Source organism: Simochromis diagramma, unplaced genomic scaffold (genome assembly GCF_900408965.1).
Source record: "Simochromis diagramma unplaced genomic scaffold, fSimDia1.1 OVJJ01000596.1, whole genome shotgun sequence".
Classification (NCBI taxonomy): domain Eukaryota; kingdom Metazoa; phylum Chordata; class Actinopteri; order Cichliformes; family Cichlidae; genus Simochromis; species Simochromis diagramma.
Genome location: NW_024387245.1, coordinates 12,390,895 through 12,413,402, shown reverse-complemented (window position 1 = coordinate 12,413,402; position 22,508 = coordinate 12,390,895). Strand labels below are relative to the sequence as shown.

General features: G+C 38.2%; 1 protein-coding gene across 5 annotated transcripts; it reads right to left on the bottom strand.

The window, feature by feature from the left end:
- Nucleotides 1-832: 832 nt before the first annotated feature.
- On the bottom strand, nucleotides 833-19,130 carry LOC120714154 (calsenilin-like). 5 transcript variants are annotated; one of them, XM_040000217.1, is made up of 11 exons: nucleotides 18,920-19,130; nucleotides 17,273-17,370; nucleotides 13,132-13,330; nucleotides 6,585-6,587; nucleotides 5,600-5,724; nucleotides 2,946-3,015; nucleotides 2,615-2,685; nucleotides 2,424-2,531; nucleotides 2,244-2,348; nucleotides 1,448-1,510; nucleotides 833-1,354 (listed from the first exon to the last, which is right to left on the bottom strand). In XM_040000217.1, the coding sequence occupies exons 2-11, from the start codon at nucleotides 17,276-17,278 to the stop codon at nucleotides 1,307-1,309; spliced, it is 798 nt and encodes a 265-aa protein (XP_039856151.1). In that variant the 5' UTR covers nucleotides 17,279-17,370; nucleotides 18,920-19,130; the 3' UTR covers nucleotides 833-1,306. The 5 variants fall into 5 exon arrangements, with proteins under 5 accessions (XP_039856151.1, XP_039856153.1, XP_039856150.1 ...); XM_040000219.1 differs by lacking the exon at nucleotides 18,920-19,130 and having other exon boundaries at nucleotides 13,132-13,306; nucleotides 17,273-17,582; XM_040000216.1 differs by lacking the exon at nucleotides 18,920-19,130 and having other exon boundaries at nucleotides 17,273-17,581.
- Between the last annotated feature and the right edge of the window lie 3,378 nt (nucleotides 19,131-22,508).

Genomic DNA, 22,508 nt, shown 5'->3' with positions numbered 1-22,508 from the left:
TTTTTTCAGTAACTCCAATCGTCTTTCATGGCGATTCTAATGTCCAGCCAATGTTTGTGCACAGACGTGGCGCATGCGCACAACACCAACGCTGAATTAACTTCTTTTTCTCTCACCCATCCGGAATATTTCTTAAGGTTATGGTTATGGTTAGGGTTAGGTTTAGTCGCAAGTCACCGTCAAATTATAATACGGGTAGGACGTTTTGTCAGAGTAGGATGGTTTCTCAGAACACCGGTCCTTTGGATGGAAGCATGGCCTGCAGAATAAGGGGGCAGTCGAGCCGGTGACTGATTGTGTATGCATTTTTCTTTTTTAGTATTATTTTTTTAAGATTATAATTTAATGTCAGAACTCGAAAATGAAATTCCATTGTCAGACTTAGAGAATAAAACTATTTTTGCATGGAACAAAGAACAAACCTGCAATGGAGAGGATAAAGAGAACTCTGAGGATGTAGAGCATGAGAGATGACTGTCTGCCAAAGGCTAAAAGATCAGGAATAATCCCTCTTGGGACCATGACCATGAAGCACTGGTTTGGATCAGGAATTTAAAGAAGCCCCCTGAGGCTTCATCTTGCACAACTGCAGTATTGTTTGTCTGACCTTATACAGTGACTTAAGACTGTGAATGACTTGTTTTACAGCATTTTAAGAGCTTTACTATTACAAAATGCCAGATTCAGTGCAACAAATTTGATACAATCACTTACTCTATACTCTATTTTCTATAAGGACTGTTAAACATATGGAAACTGATAAAATGCACATGTGGAATTTCTTTTGCCTGTTGCATTTTTTTTTATAAAAAGAAGGGATTCAGCAGGAGTATCAGTATGTGAGAGCAAATATTTATTTCAACTGGATTCTGGTAAGCACAACAATGTCTGGGTTTCATTTCTGCACAGTTGAATATAGTAACAAAGAATTCACATTTGCACGTTTGTGGCAAAAAATACAATAAAAGGAATAATTTGTGTTTGAGGTGGTTTGCAGTACATGCTCTCTAATGTCAGGCGAACACTCATGCTCATCTGGTAATCACAGCACGTTGTTTCATGTGCAGAAATGAAAGTTGAAATATCATGCAAAGAAACATTGTTTTCTCAGGTGATTTTGGTGAATCCTGTACATTTCTCTGCATGAAACAGCTTGACTGGAAACTCAATAGTGTCCATCAGTTAGTAGTAGAAAGTGTCAAAACACCCAGTTTTTCCTTTTTAGGATAAATGAAATTGTTCAGGCCCAGACGTTTGTAGTGGGAAGCTCTATACAGCATTATTGGTCCACCTTTCTCTGCAGAAACTAGATGACGTTCTCAAACAGCTGCATAGAAGCCATTATATTTTCATCCTGTTATGGAAACAATAGTTATACAAGTAATATAGTGTATAAATTTGGCCAATCATCATGTGGCAAAATCTTTAGATTTACATAAGGATTTACCTTTTGGCAGGTTTCTATGAATTCATCTATTGTCACCACTCCATCTCTGTTACGGTCCATTTTCTGATCCATATTAAAGAAACAAAGTGGATAACATGAGGTAAAATAACAGGTTCGTTCTTTCTTTCAGTTTATTTATCATTCATTTCTTTCATGAATGAGTAACTGAAAAAAAGTGTACACCCCTGTAGCCTGTCACAGTAACAAATAAAATGTGGCACTGGGTAGTAATTGGTAAATGGACTGGTTCTTATAGTACTTTTCTACTCTACTTGAGCACTCAGTGCTTCAATACAATATCTGGATGTACTAATGTACATTCACTGCATACTTTATTAGGTCCTCTGTTAAACTGCACACTAACACAAGGATCTGATCAGCCAGTTAAATGTCACAAACTCAATATAATTAAGTGACTTTGAGCATGGCAACTTTGTTGGTGCCAAATTTTAAAAACGGCTGATCAAACTGGGATTTTGCCCACACACTGATTTTTAGGGTTTACAGATAATGGTTGAAAAAAGTGAAAATATCCAGTGAGCAGCAGTTCTCTGGGAAAAAAGGACTTGTTGCTTTCAGAGGTCAGAAGAGAGTGGTTAGATACAAGGAAACAGCAACTGAAATAACTACTTATTACAACCAAGGTATGCAGAACAGCATCTCTGAATGGGCTGATGAGGCCTGATTTCTTCTCTAGGGTCAAAATTGACTGAAGTAAACAACATGAGAGCATGGATCCCCCATCCTCCTGTGAGCAGTGGCGGTGGGAGTGTGGGGGTTTCTGGATTAAGTATACCTGGAAGAACTTCTCCACATGTTCACCTGGGGAATCGTCTTTTACGCTGGGTAAAGTATACCTGCCCATCATGTCATAAATGGAGGTCATGATAGCCATCATTTCCTGCAGGAAAAAAGACAGACATCATAAAAGTGCAACAGATTTGGATTTTATTTATTTATTTTTTTATCATTGTACCTCTTTTGTAATGTAGCCATCCTTGTTGATGTCATATAGATTAAATGCCCAGCGAAGTTTCTCCGTAACTGAGCCTCGAAGTAACACAGACAGACCTAGAACAAAGTCCTGTAAATGCAATCCATTGTTTAATTTCTTTTAAGCTTTTTATAAATGAAAACCTTTAAACTTGCAGCCCCTGCTGTACTCACCTCAAACCGGATGGAGCCATTTCTGTCCATGTCAAAAGCATTAAACAAGAAATGTGCATATGTAGTTGCATCTGAGAGAAAATAATGAAAAGCAAGAAATGACCATTGTTAATTGCAATGCATGTTTAGCACTGAATATTAACTGTAAGCAACTGTGGTCTTTTTAAAAAATGAATCTAGAGGGAGTGAGAAAAATTTACTTAATTACTTAATGTTGCTATGGCAACTTTACAAAGAAACAGCATCTAGCAAATATAAACTGCACCTTTAAAATATCAAGTATCAAGTATCATGCTTATTATAATTTTTATTATCAAGTTGCATAATGTACCTCCTTGAGGGAAGAACTGTGAGTAAATGCTCTTGAATGTTTCTTCATCCACTAGCCCACTGGGACACTCCTATTGAAAGGTAAACAATAGAAAAACAAGTCAGTGAAAGAAAAGAGTGTTTAACTCTGCTAATGAACAGTTAGGAGTCATTAACACATATGGACTTAGTGTATACCAGTTAAGAAGTACAGAATATTAACAACATTAAACGTGAGACACTAAAAGTGAATCAGGAAATTGCTGGGACATCCAATCCTGGAAAGATTGGGACTTGTCTTGAATACTTCCCACTAATAAAAAATAGTTCTTACAGCTGAATAATCGACTTCAAATTGATTGTAATTAGTGATACAAGCCTTCCCAGATTGATGGGCAGCAACACGGTCCTTGGTCTAAGGAGCTTGGAAAGAACTGAAGAAACTTCTTCACTTCTAGAACTGAAGAAGTTTCTTGGTGAAACGTCTTTAAGCAACTTAAAGAAGTCCAGACGCTTTTTTCCCAAGCTCCTTAGACTATGATGACCTGGATAACAGAAAAACCTTCACAGACAACATGGCCCTTGCTCCTCTAAGATGATGATGTCATTCCTCATCGGCTTTGTGTCCCCTGTTGCATTGTCTTAAGGAAAAAACTTAAGGAAATCTTATTTGAGACCTTATAAGATCATCGTTTACTCAAAGAATTGATTTGTCATAAAACAACGCAACAATTGTAGTAACACTGATACATGTGTGGAGAATACCTTGCTTGTGCTGGGAAAAGAAAGTGCAATAAACTACACAGGAATGAAGCAAAAACTTTGATTTCATTTGGCAAAAAAAGGGTGGAAACCGGTTTTAGTGCGAAATGTAATAAAGCTGCAAAAACAACTAAAAAACTCAGATCGAACGATTAACTTTGGTGATTGCTCTGCTCGTTTAGTGTTACCTGGAATTCCAAAGCAAAGTGGAATACAGCACCGGGTATCAACTAATACTCTTGTACTTAATACTACTGTACTTATCCTGCTATGACAAGTCAGAACGTCTGCTGTGAAAACAAATCTGTTTGGTTAGTTAAAATCATCTTCTTGATATCATCATTAAAGATTTGTTTATGCTGGACATTTCTCTGCGCAACTCTTTATGTATCATTAATGCCTCTGAAGACTCTTAAAAAACATTTTCAGGCTTCTTTTTTTTCTAAGTTTAAAGCTTCTTTGTTTACATCAGCTTGTGGTCTTCTCCTTCCCCTCTTTAATGGAGCTTTGCTTCCTATTACAACCACTTACTGTCGATATCTATTACCCCGTCCTGCAGTGGGCAAAAATATGTGTTAAGTCACTCCCAAGTTTATGCGTGCATGCCGTGGTTGACCAATACGATTTGAGCAATACATGCATCGGCTCATAAAAAGGAAGAAATTTGCAAAAGTGCTGAAGCTGCCATCAAAATAAAGATTTCTGCCCTTAGGCACTTGCATGCACACTTATTGTTTACACACACACACACACACACACACACACACACACACACACACACACACACACACACACACACACACACACACACACACTCATTTTCAATAATCTTCTTGTTCAATTGTACATTTGGAGAGAAACTATTTTACATGATTACACATTTTTTTGTTTGAAAAAAGGGGAAAAATGGTAGTATCTGACTAGGATGCTTCCTGCATTCCTCATAGGTGAGTTGCTTTATAGCTGTCCTGCAGAGAGGAAACCCTACGCACACCCAGGAATCACTGGAGAGATTATGTTACTGGGCTGGGTTTCCCCCGTGAAGAGCCTGGGCGAGGGAGGTCTGAGCTTCTCTGCTTAGACAACCCAATAAGATGCAACAAATAGATAGAATATAAAAGTAATTTCCTGTAAGCCTGGGATTTTTAAAGTTTTTATGACTAAGTGCCAAATGCGCACATAAAACACTATAATTCCAATCATATGTTTACAGTAGGCTACCTGAAAAGTGGCCTGAGCAACACCGGAGAACTTCTTAAATCACAACTTCTTAAAATGACGCAGTAGTCCCATAACGTGTTAAAAATAGATTCAGTATTCAGTCAGTCTGTGAAGTTTTATGGTTTTATTTGGTTTATTAGTGATTGTCATATCTCTGTTTAAAAGATGCCGGTTTATATTGTAACGGTCATTTTTGTGCCAGTTTCGAGTGCTCTTGTGGTCCAATCCTTGAAGCCAGGATTCAAAACTTTCTGGAAGTCCATGTTGTTGACATTTGATGATTAATAATTACGCACAGTTTAGACATGAAAACCTGGTTGTCTATATATGTTTACATGAACTTTTCTTGTACTTTTCATTGTATTGAATATTTTTTTGTAGCATTTATATTCATTTTAATAGAAGGAATGGTTAGAGAGTGCTCCACAGGAAATTAAGTTAAATGGTGTCACTGATGCTTCTTTTTATGCAAAGTACATTGAGTTTATGTGTAATGAAGTGTGCTTATATTTTATAATTAAGTAACTACACTATAATTAATCAATCAAACTGCAACTCACAATGTCACAAATACATAAAGGATAATAGCAAAACACGTGGTTAGGGAAAGATGCTCCTTTGTGCTAAAATACTGCCAAATAATAAAGAGTAAAACTGATGAATTGCTTCTAAGTATGCTGATTGTTTTCTTACATTCTTAAAGCCTCTGTAAAGCGACTGCAGCTCCTTCCTCGTGAACTGCGTCTGGGCTTGGAGCTGTTCGAGACCCTCAGGTTGGTGACGCACCATGGAGAGTTCAAGGTCACTGTCACTGCTGTCTGTCACACGAAAAGAGACAAAAAGGGGAAACGAGAGGGTAGAAGGAAAGGGGGATTCTTACTAGCAGTAAGACTAGAAAGACAGAAAAAGGAAATCATAGAGGCAAAACATTTACATTTACATCCTATAACTCAAAATGCTCACCATCTTCACAGAAACAACACAAACATGGAGAGGTTCAAGAGGGAGAGGGACGACAAATAAATGGGTGGAAGCAACGGCGTAAGAAGAATGTTCAACATCGTACAAGTAAAAAATAAGAAGATGAAACAGAAAGAAAGACGTGGGAGTTGTTTTGAGAGAAAGAGAGAAACTTGTAGCATCGAAGTATTATGCTAAAGTAACACAGCGAGCTCTTCCAGTTCTAGTTGAGCTATTTGGTGCAGTGCTACATTTTTATGAACATTGCATGAAGGAATATTTTTTGCTAAAGGCGTAACAGAAATAATCTTGATAGAAAAAGCTTTTTCTTCTTCATAATTTTGTTTATGAAGAAATAACCAGGCAGAAAGTACATGCTGCCATGCTTTTCTTTTTTTGGCATTTTCAAGGTCGCTGTTGGCATCCTGACACTTAAATGAAAAGATATTAGACAAGGGTGATTTAAAGCACATTTTTAGGGTTGCAAAAGCAAAAGGAGTTGCACATTTTTAGACAGCCACTGGCATTTAATGCAGTTACACCTGTGTTTGACAAGCTTAAATGCCAACTGTGAGAAAAAAAGCTTGCTTCGTCAGCCTTAAGGACCAAAAAATGTACATACTGCAATTACCAAAAACCAAAAATTTCCAAGAACAGCTGGAATGCAATTACAGTCGCATGTAATAATGTGCAGAGGAATACCATTGTAGGTACTCACCATCTTCATGAGAATGCCACAGATATAGCAAGTTGAAGAGGTTGAGAAACAGGGAAGGAGAAATTGATATGACTGTTAAAAAATATTTAGTTAGACCAAAATTTTTACCAATACGGAAAATTAAAAGGTAGGTTCAGGGTCGCTGTAAAAACAACACTGTAAGAATTTGTTCATGAAGAGGCCTCATAGTGACTTTCAAAGTTACTCTTTTTTCATGGATGGACTTCGAGTTTTGTTCAAAAGTCCATGAATTTGTCCCAATAAACACAATAAGTTTTGTCATGAAAAGAGTTACAAGGGGATTAATTAACTGTCAGTACGGGAAAATTCAACTTACTGCATGTGCATGACTATTGTTAACTTTTCCATTTCTATTACGTATGTAAAAAAAAAACCCTGTGAGATATTAAAGGCTATCCTACAAAGATCAATGTTTAATTTCTCTCTTTCTCTGTCTTACCTTCCAGTGACAAAGGGTCGCAAATCCCAAACTGTTTGAGGACAACAATACATAGTCCAATAACAACAATGATAGCAATTATTTCCATGCCCTCCAAAGCCATCGTTGCAATTCATTAGATATAGCTTCTGCAAAAGCCCTTTAAAAAAAAAAACCTTTAAAATAACAACTGACATATAACACTTGCTATGGTGCAAGCTCCACTAGTTGTTAGTTTTCATATGCAAATGGCCAGTGAATGGGGGAAAGAAATAAAAGTGACTGCAGAGCCTTCTTCATTAAAGAAACAGGTTCAAAGTCCATTTTTGCTCCTGCAGGTAGATAAAAAATTCACTGAATCTGAGTTCCCCCAAATTATCCAAAGTTATCCCCAGTTGCAGATGATTCAGTTCTGCTGCGGCTCAGCAGCGTTTCGCATCCTGCTGGATCTTTCCCACTGTCCCATCAACTCAGGGCTCCACCTCCACTTACACTGTCTTGAGCTGTGTGTTTGAGGTTGTGGGCGGGTGGGTGGATCACTGTTACTGAAGGGATTCCTCTGCTAATAGTTTCTGATTGGCAATCTGCAATGTCTAAATATGCCCGGTCATGATAAAGATGCAAAATGATATACCAAGCATTGATTCACATTTTCTGATGTTTGGGATATTAACAGCACTCATAAAGAAAACTATTATGTCCTGTGTGGTGCTGCCTGTGTCTACAGGACTGCTCAGCGATGCACGCACTCAATAATACAGATGTATTCACTCTGAGCTCAAAAGCAGTTAGACCACTGTGATTGTAAAAACTGTCTTTTATGACATTGCAAAAAACAAAACAAAAGCTGAAATGAACTATTGCTATCCTGCAAAGCTAAACTGACAACACAGATATATATATTTTATAAATAATGTATGTAACAGTATTTATATATACTTTTTGAGTTTTTTATGATTATGCTCTATTGTAAAGATCATTGGGATAGTTCACAACTGATGAGTCTGCACAACATAATGGACTCAATGTAAGTAGGAAAGAGGGGTGGAAAGCAAATCAATTGTGCAGAGGAACAATATTGGTCTGTGAGCAGGCAGAGGATGTATGCCAGATATGCATTTCGATGGTCAGGGAGGGTTTATGTAAGTTAGAGAGTTTAAATGGACCTAATGAACGGGGATAGTGCCCTGCCAAAAATACAAGAAATATCAATAGTAGAGCTGCCGAGCTCCTCAAATGTACATTTGGACGATGTAATTTAGACTGAGACCTGATGTCGTTGTGCATTATGAAAATGTATGGGTTTTTTGTAAAAAGGTGTCTATCAGCTCATTTTCTGAGAAAAGGCTTCTGTTTATTTGATTAGGACATTATATATGGCATAATCAAATACACTGTATTCATTTATTTTTGTAAATTTAGACCTACTTCATAATATGTGTCTACACTGAAACAAATTGCTGTAAAAATACAATATATTTTGTACAGCAATACACCACTTTTTGTAAATACAGCCATATACTGCAAATGCTGATGTAGAAAATATTAACAGCAGTCATTTCTATTATTGTAGCAGCTCAAGAAGATGGTCTATGAAGGCAAACTTTTATGAGTTCAAACTCTGATTCCAAATTGAGTTCACACATGATGATTCCTATATTGGTCACCAGCATGACCTGTATTTTTTCCATAATTTTTTGGCTTTTTGCAGTGAAGAGTAAATAGGAAAGTGGGTAAACATGCCCATCAAAGGGCCTCAGGTCAGAGTCAAACCTGCGCTGTTGCATTTAGCTTTGAAGCATATGGTTGCCTCCTTAAACTATTAGCTAGGTTTTGCATCTTTTTTTGTTTACATTATTATCATCAAAAATAATATCTATGTTTAGCACAACAGCTCATTAAAACTTTAATTCTGATTGCCAATTGGGGTCTGTGTGATCGTTGCTATTGTTATTTTTTATTTCATAATAAAAGTCTCATGGTTGTGACACCCTGACATTTGAGAAGATACAAATTTCTGGACATTGACAAAAAAAAATAGTACTTTAAAATACTCTGCAGTATACTACAAAGTGTATATTTTATACATTATAGCACTGTTATAGTTACTGTTACTGTTTTTCACAGTAAGAAACTGTTATTGTAGAGTACAGATGTAAAATGACCGTTTAATCCTGTAAAATCTCAGTGATTGTGGTTTCCTGTCATTTAACAATGAAATTTACTACATTGTAAGCTCAACTTGGGCACTGTAAACTGTAAAGTAGAGCAGATGTACTGCCCAGCTAACAAAATGCAGGAACTTGTTATTTCTTTTATGTGGATTTTTTTGCAACCTGTCTTTTTTGTGAGATGGACTCAGCCATTATATAAAACATGCAAGATGCATGAGCTCATGAGGGAACCTTCCATAAAAATAATGCATCATTACATTGTTTAATGCACCTTAAGTGCTGATGTATTCCTGTTCTTCTATTAAATACAGACAAGAGTGAGGTGGCTTAAGCTCGCAGAGATGCCGACAGTGCAGCCATCAGTCCCATCATCAGGCTTTAATGACTACACTGAAAGCTACATTACAGCCTGGAGTCTAAGCCATCAATCAAAACTTCTTGTCAAACAATTAAATTAGCTAGCTAGGACATTTTTTCTTGATGCAGGCATGGAGGTCTGGTTTAAGGCACAGGTCTTAATATCTACGCATTCAAATGGTACATTTGGGCTTTCCATTCAGGTTACAGTTGTGTTGCTTTTGAAACTTAAGAGGTCACTTCTATGAATCAGCGGTTCCCAACCCCCGGGCCATGGGCCGGTACCGGTCTGTGAGTCGTTTGGTACCGGGCCGCGAGAGTTGAGGCTTGGGTGTGAAATTGATGGTTTTCAGGGTTTTAATCGGTTGTTAACGTTAATTTTTTAAAATCGTTTTTAGCGTTAACTCGGTTTCCCTGGGTCTTTTCTAGCGTGTTATGAATGAATCTTCTTTTTCTGCCCAATTTAGTTATTAAGCAGAAACAGGGCCAGCAACAGCAACAACGTGAAATATTTTAACTGTATTTTAACAGTTTCTTCAGATCTTGTGTTTTCATTTTCTTTACTAACATCAAATACAGCAACAAGGAAAGAAAACTCTATACAGATACAGAATATCTGTATTATAAAGTAACGATTTCCAAGATATAATTGAGGGCATTTTTTTATTTTAGACTAACAGATTTGTCCCCTCTGGATGGGTGTGATGTACAAGCTGGCCAAGAGCAGGAACAGTGAGCTTGCTGTAGAGTCTTTTCTAAAGGAACTTTCAGCTGCTCCCTTATTCTGCAAGTGGATCTACGTGTTTGATTTGGCACAGATCCCCTTCCTGACACAATCCTCCCATTTATCAAGGATTTACACCACTACTAGGCGTACACTAGCTTGGCTGTCGTTTGTATTTCCTCCCAGAATTGAACTGAGGATCTTTCACATGTTGGGGCAGGTGTGTAAAGCTTTACACCATGGAGCCACTAAACTGAGCCTTGTCTAAATGTGACAAGTTATGATTTCATATAGATTTTACACTGAGCATCATCAAAGTGGAAGACCTTCCAAGTCAGTGTTGCATTTGAAGGGCTCCCACTATAGCACAACAACAACAACAACAAGACAAACAAAGTCACAATCTCCAGGTTTTTAGTTGCTTTGGAGTTTTTTTGAATTCTTATTTTGAGTTTTCTTTTCATTTCCAATGTTATCCTAACACATTGAACCCTTAAGTGTATCATTTTTGATTTATTTTGACATTTTTTCTGGCTGTTATTTCATCGTTTAGGCTTTAAAGAGTTAAGTCTTTAATTACTGTTGAGATTTTGAGTCCTGTTTAGAGTTGATTATCATATATAGTAATTACTGGTTTTTATATACCTTAAGTTTCTATTGTGAGTTTCTTTCTAATGTGTTTAGTTCCCAAAGGTTTTCCTAGTTGTTCCTTTGTCTGTCTTGCCTTCTGTGTTTTCCCTTGAGTAAGTTCATTTGTGTTTCATTGTTTTCAGTACATTCCCTGTTTTATTCCTATAGTTAGCTTCGTGAGGTGGGTTTTACTTCCTGAATGTCTGCACTGATGTCTCATTCCAACTTTTGTCTAATCAGCCCTTTAATATGTGCAAAAACAGTCCAGTCTTCCCTGTGTCCTTTGTTAAGAGGTCTGCTATCCTCTGTACTTGTCCTCTTTCCTTGTATCCATTTAGATTTTGTTTTTTTTTCCTTCTGTTGATGTTTCACTATTTGTTTTATCATCAACCTAAAGAAAGTGTCTCCCCTTTTGTAAGTCAGCTTGCCTCCCATGTTTGGGTCCTAACTCTACACAATATGACAAACAGACAAATTATAGATAATGCAAACATTAATTAAACATTAATTTAATGAAATACTTAATGACAGAATGATATCGATAAGTCTGTTAACTCACAGTTTGCATTTTTGCCAGCTTTCTTTCCGGTCTTCAAATAGGCTCAGTTTCATTAATATAGCAGCTCTGTTCCAGTCTTACAGGAAAATGTTTAAAGTGGACACACTTTATACTAAAAGTGTTGTTGAAGTGTGCACACTGCTTTTCCTCTCACACATGCTGCTTTGTCAGCAGTAGCTGTATTGCTTTCAGTCTGTATAATGTTTTCAACCGCTTCATATTTTCCCGGTGCTCAGTTCTATTATCTTTTGTGAAATCAACCACACTGCTGCCAGTTCACTTATCCTTAACTGTGATTCATTGGATGCTGCCAGGGACACTCCTTTCATGTAAGCATGCAAGGAAAACCCTGGAATAGGCTGATAACCAGCGTCCTGTTACTGCTTATCCTGATTGTCAGTCTTAAGGTAAGTGAGTCCAGATAACAGAAAGATTCCCTGGGTGGTGAATTGGCTGTGTAGTGCAGACCTACATCGCATCTGTTTTTTAGTTCATTTTAATGCATTTCATTTGATGCAGATGAATCTCCTCTTTCATAGACTCTTCCATTCACTGTACAACCGCACAGTATGAATGTCAGTGCAGCCCATCAGCTACTATAGACAGAGAGTGGTGTGTGTGAAATTCAGGTGCTGTAATCTCCACACGCCAGTAGATGGTGATAGTGTTGTAATAAAGTGCAGAGACTGTGGAGGAGCTTTAACAAACCTTTAAATTTCTCTGAATAACTGTTCAAAAAACTAAAAATAATCTAATTCTAATTTTTGCTGTTCTCTGCTTTAGGTGCAAAATAGTGCTACCAGAAATATACTGGATGAGTTAAGATTAGCACACACATTCCCTTTCTGGTGTTAAACATGAGATGGAATGCATTATTATAGATAAAAACAATATTTACACTATAATGGTACTCTTATAAGTGCAAAATATTGTGTTTGCCAAAAAGCATTTGCCCTCTTGTCTTCCTGTCCAAGACATATTGCCATCTGTCTGCTGGCAGAGAGACAAGTCAGCAGAAAATGAGTCTGGATGACAGGAGCGGGTCGTTTCTAGAAACCGCAGAGGACAATTTCCATTAACCTCATTCTATATTTCTTCCGCTAAAACAAGTGAAATGTGAGAAATGGAAAGAAAATCAAGACAGAATGTGAAATTGTTAGGATGGATTGGGAAAAAAAATGTCTGCACTGAAGGTATATGTCAATAACTTACATAAACCAAGAAAAGAGGGGCAGATGCTGGAAGACTCTGTGGCATTCATTTTTAAAAACGTGCCACTTTTCACTTCTCAGGGAGTCAGACAAAAAATGGCAACAGTCTGTCTGTGTGTGTTTGAGAGAGAACGAATGACAAAGGAGGGTAAAAATATAAAAACTCAAGAGTGAAAGCCTCCACAATGCACTCATTGACTGGTTAAAAGCTGAAAAATGAAGTTTTTAGCTGAAAAAAGGTTTACATGGTAAAGAATGTGATACTTATAAGGTAAATCTATACTGCACATATGAATATGGTTAAAATCAATGTATTGTGTAGTACATGACAGCGGGCATGCATTCTTCCTATATTAATCCTGCGTTTCTCTTCCTCCACCCCGCTGTCACAGACAATCAACAATTTCCACTGAGGGTATTAGCGTGGTGCTGCAGCCTTCTTTGTGCTTCTACCTGGGCCCTGCTGTGTGGTGCTGGCAATTATCCACTTCACAAGGCAGCACTTCATCAGAGATTTACGCGAGAGCCGTGGTCTCTGCCACTTTGAGCCCTCCGTCTGACCGCCCGGGTTTGGCTCTTTCCCATTGGCATCCGGCAGCAGACCGCCATCGACCGCCTTCTCATCTGCCTGAAGACAGAAAGAAACTGTCCTCTGAGAGAGAAAAGAGAAGCAGACACACCTGATTTTAAAGAACTAGCCACGCTTTAAATCAGGGGAATAAAACAAAAGCCCCTCTCTGTAAGTGGATGTAAATATACCAGGTGTAATTATTTCAGGCTGTAAAACAGAGTCACTGCTAACTGTGGCGTGTCTCTTTACACTGAATTAATTCTTTAATATTTTGGTATTTTAGTCACAAATTAGATTTTAGAGAAAGTATTTCTCATTTTTAATAAAATTACAGTTCTGCAGATCTTTTTTTTTTTTGATGTTGCATGGTTTAGCTCAGTAAGCCTGATTTAGTTCTCTTCACAATGCCATTAACAGCTGAAAATGACTAAATCCATACAAACACAGTCAGCAATTAGCCAGTGAGAAATAGCTGAACATTTACCAGCTAACAAACCAGATTTTCCCTGTGGAGATGATCACCAAAGATTTTAAACAAGAATCAATATCTGACCCACATTTATCAAGTGGACACAAATGAATGTTAATGTGTTGCTTAAAGCAGGTTTAATGATTTTATCCACTTCACCAGAGCCTAAAAAACCTCACCAATATACTCAGAGCTCTTCTCTTTTGGAGTGTATTGTCTCGATGTCTAGGATGTTGTCTACAATGGTTAATACAGAAGCTGTAACCTAGAGAAATAACAAGCTGGGACTGGCACGTGGCTGAACAGACTTTGGCACACATAAGCAAAGAACTGCGCTGCAGAGAGTGACCAGTGTTAACGAGGAGTAGAACTGATGTGGATGTTTAATAGAATAATGGTGTAGAAATCACAAGCTGCATCCATATTTATATTGTGAAATGAGTCAAAGCAACATTTAGACATTGATTTACTTTGTAATTGATGATCATTTAGTCATTTTAGTCATCAATTAAAAAGACTATTAAAAAGTGTTTCTTTATTTATCTGTCCTGTTGTGTGACCCATTTTCGGCCAAGCTTTAGCTATCAGACAGATTACCTCATTTGACTCTACAATGCTTTGGTATACAAAGGAGTTAATGGTCCACTCAATGTCTGCAAGGTGCCGAAATTCTTGTGGGTGCAAAGCAAGCCTGAATCATCATCCCTCCACCATCGTGCTTAAAGCTGGTACGAGGTGTTTGTGCTGATGTGCATTTTGGCCAAACATCGCCACTTGTTTCAGAAGTCTGGGGATTTGTTTTCAACTTCTCCTGGCAACCCTCTCAAACAAGCGAGACTTGTTCAGTCTTTTCCTAACTGTCAAGGTTAATATAGTAAGCAAAACTAAAACTAAATGTGAAAAAAAAAAAACTTTGGTTAACTAAAATAAAAACTAGACTTTGAAAAAAAAACTATTTTGTGAACTTGGAAAACCAACTAAAATAAAAATAGAGTGGAAATGCCCTCACTTTTAGTACCTGCTAATTTGACCAAAATGTTATTATAACTTGCCTGATGAGGCTTTAATGGACGTGGTTATTGAGATTTTGGTTATTGAGATGTCTTTAAAAGTGTTTTTATTCTAATACCTGCACTGATTTTTCCTAAATCTGACCTCTGACATGTGCCCTCCATACAATAATAATTAAAATGTAACACAGAAACCAATAAAAACTGAAGTGAACTGAAAACAAAAAGTCAAAAAGAAATAAAAAAAGAACAATTATATAGAAATTATAACATTATAATAACTCTGTTATCTGCACTCTCATGAACTTTTCACATGCTAAGTCCTGTAGAATCTGAGCGTCATGTCCAGATTTGATTCTTTTTTGCAGTTTCTTTGAGCATTGCACAGTCTGACCTGTCATCTTGAATGTTTTTCACTTGTGAATAATCTTTTTCACTGTATAAAGTTGGAATTCTGTGTTAATGGCCCCATAAGTCTTCCCAGATTGATGAGCAGTGACAGTTGCTTCTCCAAGGTCATAGCTGATGCACTGACATTAACACACCTGAATGCTTCAGACCAGCAAACTTGCAGACAATTTCTATGTTTTTAGAAGTGACTTTAACTTTTTTTCACATGATGGATTTAGAAATGTGCTTTCTGAAAGAAATGAAAAAGGTCTCCGGTGACAGGAGCGCTTCTGGGAACAATAGCACAAAAGCTCTCATGTTACCACCACATTATATCATCACGACTCACATATTCAGTGTTTCTGTATCAGCAATGTAATTCACATCTCTGATTTTAAGCAGCACAAATGATGTACTGTGAAACAATATAAGAGTAGTGCTTTTTTTTTTGGCTTTGTCCCTTTTGTTGCTTTTTATTCTGAATGAGGTCTTTGGGCACGATCTCCCAACCTATCAGTGCTACTGTACCACGTGATGTTAAGATATGTAACTCTGCTTGCTTATCCTTTCCCACAGGTTTAGATTTTGAAGTTTCTTCTCCTTTCCTTTTAACTCTCTGCACACTGCACGAATAATGCAGCCATTAGATCTTATTGTTTAGAGGATATTTAGATGAAAGTATTAAGAGTGTTGTAGGAAACAACTGTCTGGGGAGTTCCTCTGTCCCCTATTTGAATATGGAAGGATGCTAAATCAGCTTAGCATCAACGCTGTTGCTCAATAATTCACACTGCTTAAAACTTCATCAATAAAAGATCAGAGTGGACAGCCGTGGTGAGGTGAAGGATGACTAAGAATATAAGGAGTGATAGTAGAATACACACATAGCCTACATACACACAGGCATGTTGTATGCATCTGTGCCAGTCACACGCTCACATTTAAAAATGCATGACTACACATTTAGCAGTCTCATACATAAATGCAGCATATAGCCTTCTGGCGCGTCTAAAACGGTCTCCTCTGACCTGAAATCTGATTTTACTTCACCCGAATCAAAATAAATTCAACAATCAAATAGATGTCATTGGAATTTATACATTTATTTACCTTTAAAGGGTAAATAAAACAAAATGAGACAAAATGATGTGTAAAGAACTCACATGCTGCTCTAGCAGATCCAAAAGGAGGTTATTTTGGGTCTTCACATGCGGGGAGCTGCATTATTAAAAGAGAGATGCTCCGTGCGATCTACCTCGTCGTGAACTCTCTGGGCACCCGACCCCCACTGAGCGTCACATATGTTACCTTTTTGCATGCACACACACCTGCATGCAGGCATGAGCTCACACATAGTGTTGTGTCGTGTTTTTGGTATCTTCAAGACTGCCTTGCAGTTCTGCTGCATGCATATGTTTTTGCCCTGTGTTTGAGCTCAGTCATGAACAACAAAGGAGTATTCCTGTTAGCATTCTCCTTGAGGGCAGGATAGTAAGCTTCTAAGTTTTAAATAGCCAGTTGGTGGAAGGAAACAAATCTCATTTAGAATGTACTTAAATAATGAAAGGTACTCTTTTCTAGTAAATTTACAATTCTAGGTGAACTACTTCGGGTTTTGCTCCACCACAGTACTCCAAATCTCTAGATATAAAAATGATTAATAAATAAACAATAAGGAGCAAAAAATAACATATAATCAGCTGCAACATGTTTGAGGAAACATAAAACATCAATAACTGAAGAAAAAATTCATTACATCTGCATAGTCTTATAATGCAGATGTATTATAAGTTATGGTCGGTTACAGTTTCAAAGGGCTTATTTCACCTTTAATACTTCATGTGTGGTTTTCAGATAATACCAAGGTATTAGTTACTCCATAAGTTGGAATATTGATTTTGGAGTACTGTAAAAGGAGCATTGATGGATCTCTGTATCGTTAAAAATATCACAAAATCATATGGTCCAGTCCTCTTTCTTTCAAATGTTCAGTTGTGAGACTTTTTAGCGCTGATAAATAAAAGGTCAGAGCATGTGCGCTAGGGCAGGTAAGACACTGCAGGAGCATTATTGTGATTAATCGTCTGTATTCTGGGTAAATCGTATTCAGCAATGACAGAAAGTAACAGTCAAAGTGATAAATGCTCACCCTACCTGCATTGCGTCTGGATTTCACTTGCTGTTTTGAGGGAAAAAATCGCTGCAACCTTCGTCTGCGCTCCTCAGATGAGACCCCGGGCGAGCTGCAGCCGCTTGCAGACACAGAGAGACATCAGCTATTTAGAGGAGGAGGAGCAGAGCTGCTCAGAGTCCTGCGCTCACAAGCTGAGCCGAACATAAACACTATACAGTTGTGATCATCACATCCAGCGTCGCAGGACAACACCTCTGAAGAAAAATGACTTAGTCATTGATCTAAGGGAAGAGTCGTGATCTTCAGCAGATACTGAAAAGTGCCAGTGCTCGTCTCAACAAGTGAACAATTTATAGAGCTGCAGAGGCAGTGAAGTGTGGATGAGCTGTTTACATTGTGACAAATGTTATTAGAAGTACCAGACACATTATAACCTGCAGCACTGGCGTGCGAGTCCCGGCCCAGTCTGCGTGCCTCTCTGAGGAAATTAAAAAAATATTGCTGTGTTGTCTGTAAGCTCCTGCTCAGATATCATAATGAAAAGATTATTATATACAGACATTCATCTATAAGGGCTTCTAAGGATTTCTCACTTGTAATTAGAGTTTGGTTTTGGGGGAAATGTCTGCTGTATGGGGAAAAATATTTCACATTCAGTTTCAGAGGATGAAAGGAATCATAATGCACTATGTAGAAAAGAGCATCGACATCTCACATTGAATAATTATAATTTTAGTTACTTGGAGGGATCATTTTGATCATTCTAGACCTGTAAATAGAAATATTATGATATTTGAGTGCTCATTGATTACATTTCTTCTTGTCAAATGATGTCAGGTCATAGAAAAAAAGGCTGCAGACATTAATGTTCAGTGTGCAGCTGAAAACACATTATGGTAAAACATTCCTTAATTTTGACATTGAAATGTAAAATGATAGCTCCGTTCCCTGCACGAGTTTCTATCTATGGCATGGTATCAACTTGAAAGGTAAATGAATACAAGTACAGGAAGCTGCCTAAAATATACTCTGATACCGCATCTGTTAAAGTACTTCATCTGAAATTCTCTGAAAGTCAGACTGACGAACACACACACACACACACACACGTGCACGCACACACACACACACACACGCGCACGCACGCACGCACGCACACACGCACACACACGCGCACACACACACGCACGCACACATCTGCTGTTGTTTTTGGGGATTGCCTTATGCGCACCACCTTAAATTTTAAACTGAACAATTATTATGTGATTTAACTATGCGTGGAAATATATCATTGCCAAGGTCTACTATCAAGAAATGCCTTACATTTGCACAATGACGGGAACTAGCCCACTGAATCAATGAGCTTTGATTAGTGATTGTTGATCAATGGTCATGACAATTTGCATGTTAATGATCAAGGAACTGACCTCCCAGCCCATTGTTCACTGGGCTTCATTGGACACATATGGCTGCCAGTGGAACTCGGTCACTAGTGTTTATTGATGACACAATTGCTGATAGAAGTAACAGGATGAAGTCTGAAGTGTACTCTGCTATAAGCGGCTCAGATTCAACCAAATGTTGCAACAGCGACCCAAAGCAACCCAAGAGTTTCTCAAGGCAATGATCAGGTGGCCACGACCTGATCTCAACATGGTTTAACCTACCTTTTAGTTTCTGAAGACAAAACTGAGGGCAGCAAGACCCGCAAAGAAGCAGCGACTGAAAGTGGCAGCATGAAAGGCCTGGCAGAAGGTGACAAGGCCAGAAACACGGCAGTTGGTGATGTCCATGAGTTCTGGGTAGAATTCTGGTATTCCCTACACCCTGGAGCTAAAGGAAGGGAAAGGCGGAGAGAGCAAGAGCAAAGAAAAGAAGACAATGACAGATTAGCCGGTTAGCTTTACAAATAACTGTTCATTCAGAACTGGAAGGTATGTTGATTTTAATGACACATGTCTTTGTTGTTGCAATTGAAGATAGAGCTGGTCAGTAATATTACAAACTGGAAACCACTAGCATTTAGTGGAGAGTGGGCAGGCGGGTGAGGGAAGAGCCTTTTGTCTTACAGGAAAACATCCCAGCCTGCATCCACACAGTTCATCACTCTGCAGGTAAGGAAAGGGGGAGAGACAGTGAGAGCGGAGAGAGACAGAAAAGACAAGGCTAAAAGACACTGCGTCTGGCAGCACCATAACATTTTTATACAGAGAATTAATGTTTTTAGAAGTCGGAGATTGTTCTCATGGTATCCAAAAACAATAAAAAAGTAAGTATACACCATGCGTCAAAGAAACACAGTTTATCAACGCACAGTGGGAAAACTATCTCATAATATCTCATTCTGTGGCTGCTGTTTCACGTTTTACATGCACACGTAGTGATACGTCCAGTGAAGTAAACCCTGCAAAGAAAAACCCAGGTCGCATATGCTGCATGTACTGCATTAGTTATGATGTTCAATGGCTGGAAAGAGAAGAAAGCCAGTATGATATGAAACTTTTATCTGCTCTATTCCACATTCATGATGAGGCTTTGGTGGAAAAAATAATAAAATGATGGCACTGAGTGTAATTAACCTTCAGGAGTCACTAATAAAAAAAATGTCCATGACAACATCTTTCAAGCTGCTCGGGGATGCCGGCACATAATTAACACAGGGGAGGGGTTAAGGGTTGTTGAGTTAATTAAGATGTTGAAATGCCTCAATGTTACGGTTCCTGGAAGACTCGTGGGTCAAAAAATTTAAGTGGGGTGAATGAAGAAGTTCTAGTCTGACACGTCGCACTTGTTAAAAGCCATACAGCCATGCTGCAAAACTCCAGCGGCAATTTTGGTATTTCACTTAATAAAAGACAAATCGACAGAGAGGCTGTGGAAGTAAAAGGCAGAGGGGAAGAGGACAAAGACATCGTGGTGGAAGAAATCTTTGTATTCCTGGAAATGTTCCTCCTGCTGCTTAAAAAAAAAAAAACAACACAATGCAGCGTCCAACACGGCCAAGATCCTGTGTCTAAACAGACACTGAAGAAAAACATGCCTGCAGCTTTTTAATAATAATGGTAATAATAATAGCTTTTACAGGTTGTTTTGAACAGAATACTTGTGATTTATAAGCTGTTTATTATATGTATTAGCGCAAAAGACAGTATAAAGCAAGTCTTCAAAGGACAAGTATAATTTTTCTTTCAAAGGCTGTGATGATTTTAATATTGGTTCCTCTGTATTTTCATCCTGTTGAACCTTTGGGGAGAGTGTTTGAATGTGCTCATTCCTATGAGGCTGTAAAACCTCATGCGCATCATGTGCACGTGTTTATCCTTTGATAGTCCATCTAAAGCTTTGGATATATGGTGTTGGCCAGAGAGGCCGATGGCAGCCTCACTTCTGTCAGTCTGCCCCAGGGCAGCTGTGGCTACAACTGCAGTTTGCCTCCACCAGTGTGTGAATGTGAGAGTGAATGAATAGTGGAATTGTAAAGCGCTATAAGGGTCTCGAAAAGCGCTATATAAATGCAATCCATTATTATTATATATTTTAATAATATTGCAGAAACAGGTAGGCTTGCCTCTTATGATACTCACAGACGAGTATCAGCAGATATTTGTGGCAGAGCTTGAGAACAAAAGGGCGAATATGTGCATAAATGCGTGCAGCCATGCATGTGAGTGTTTGTGGCAAATTTAGAGGGGACAAAAAATGCAACATTCATGAGGCGAGATAGAAAATAAAAGAAACTCCCACACGCACACATGAAGCACGTCCGCACTGAGCACACACCCTCAATTAAACTCGGAGCTCATGTGTAAGGCACCGGGGAAACTGGAGGCTCTCTGGAACTTGTGCTGCTAAAAATAACTTAAGTGTCTGCAGCAGTGAGGCAAACCTGTAGGAAGATAAGAGGCGCAAGGACAGCCGGTGTAAAAATACAGAGGAGAAGAAAGATGTGATATCATTTTACTTTAATTGGGATTCCTGACAATTACCTGACAACATTCATAAGGAAATGAAATATAACAAATTCGTAAATAAATATTCGTAGCCTAGTATGACCTTGCTCGTACTAGGCTGGACTCCTTTTGGCTTCAGAGCTGCCTTAATTCTTTATGGTAAAGACGAAGTCTCTCTGGTTCCACCAGTAGTCATAAAGGGATGGACATGGTCAGCAACAACACCAACAATACTCAGGTAGATTGTAGCATTTAACTTCTGCTCAGATGCTACTAATGGGCCCAGTGTGCCAAGAAAATATCCTGTACACCATCACATCACCCCCATCTTCTGCTGCTTTAGCACATTTGCTTGAAAATCTAGTGTGTTCACAGATGCTCTTCTGCACACCTTGGTTGTAATTAGTGGTTATTTGTGTCACTGTTCCTATCAACTCGAAGCAGCCTGGCCATTCTCAACAAGGCGTTTTCACCAGAGAACTGCAGCTCACTGGGTATTTTCTCTTTTTTGGACGATTCTCTGGAAACCCTAGAGATGGCTTTGTGGGAAAATCCCAGAATATCACTTAAGTCATCCTTTTCCATTCTGATGGTCAGTTTGAAGTTCAGCGGGTTTTCTTGATGTCTACACGATTAAGTGCATGTGATGCTGATACGAGCAGTGAAATAGATGTACTTAATACGTTTCCATGAGTGTATTGCGATGCCTTTAATTTGCAGCACACTGATTTTACACTGTAATATTGCTACTTTGCAAGCACTTTGTTCACCTGTAAAACTCTGATTCAATGCAAAACAATTTTCTGAAATCCTTTAGGTGTTGGTTCCTGCTTTCCACCCTCAACTGGTACTACATTTTAAAAAATGGGTTTATTTAATCATAGCTGTTGTTTACCCAGTTATATTATCAATTTGATGTTCATCATATTGATCTGTAATAAGTTTAGTTCTAGTTAAAGTTTCACTTTGGACACCAGATGTCCCTATTGCTCATAACACAGAGTACAGGCAGAGAAAAAGCAGAGAAACTGACTGAAAGGTTTTCTAAAAGAAAACAAGAACGTCTTCAGGTATATTCATGTCATTCATCATAGGAGGAACACGGTTCTAAGTGTTATTTACAGAGAGTGCAGCAATCAGAATATTGGCACACAAAAGACAGGCTGATTAAAACAAACAAACAGGCAAACAAATAAAAACTCTCACTCAGTATAAACATTTATGCAGTACTGCTGTGCTTTTACTCACCCGACCTGTGATTATGCACTAAATAATCACAGCATGCCTACATTTACAGTGTCATCAG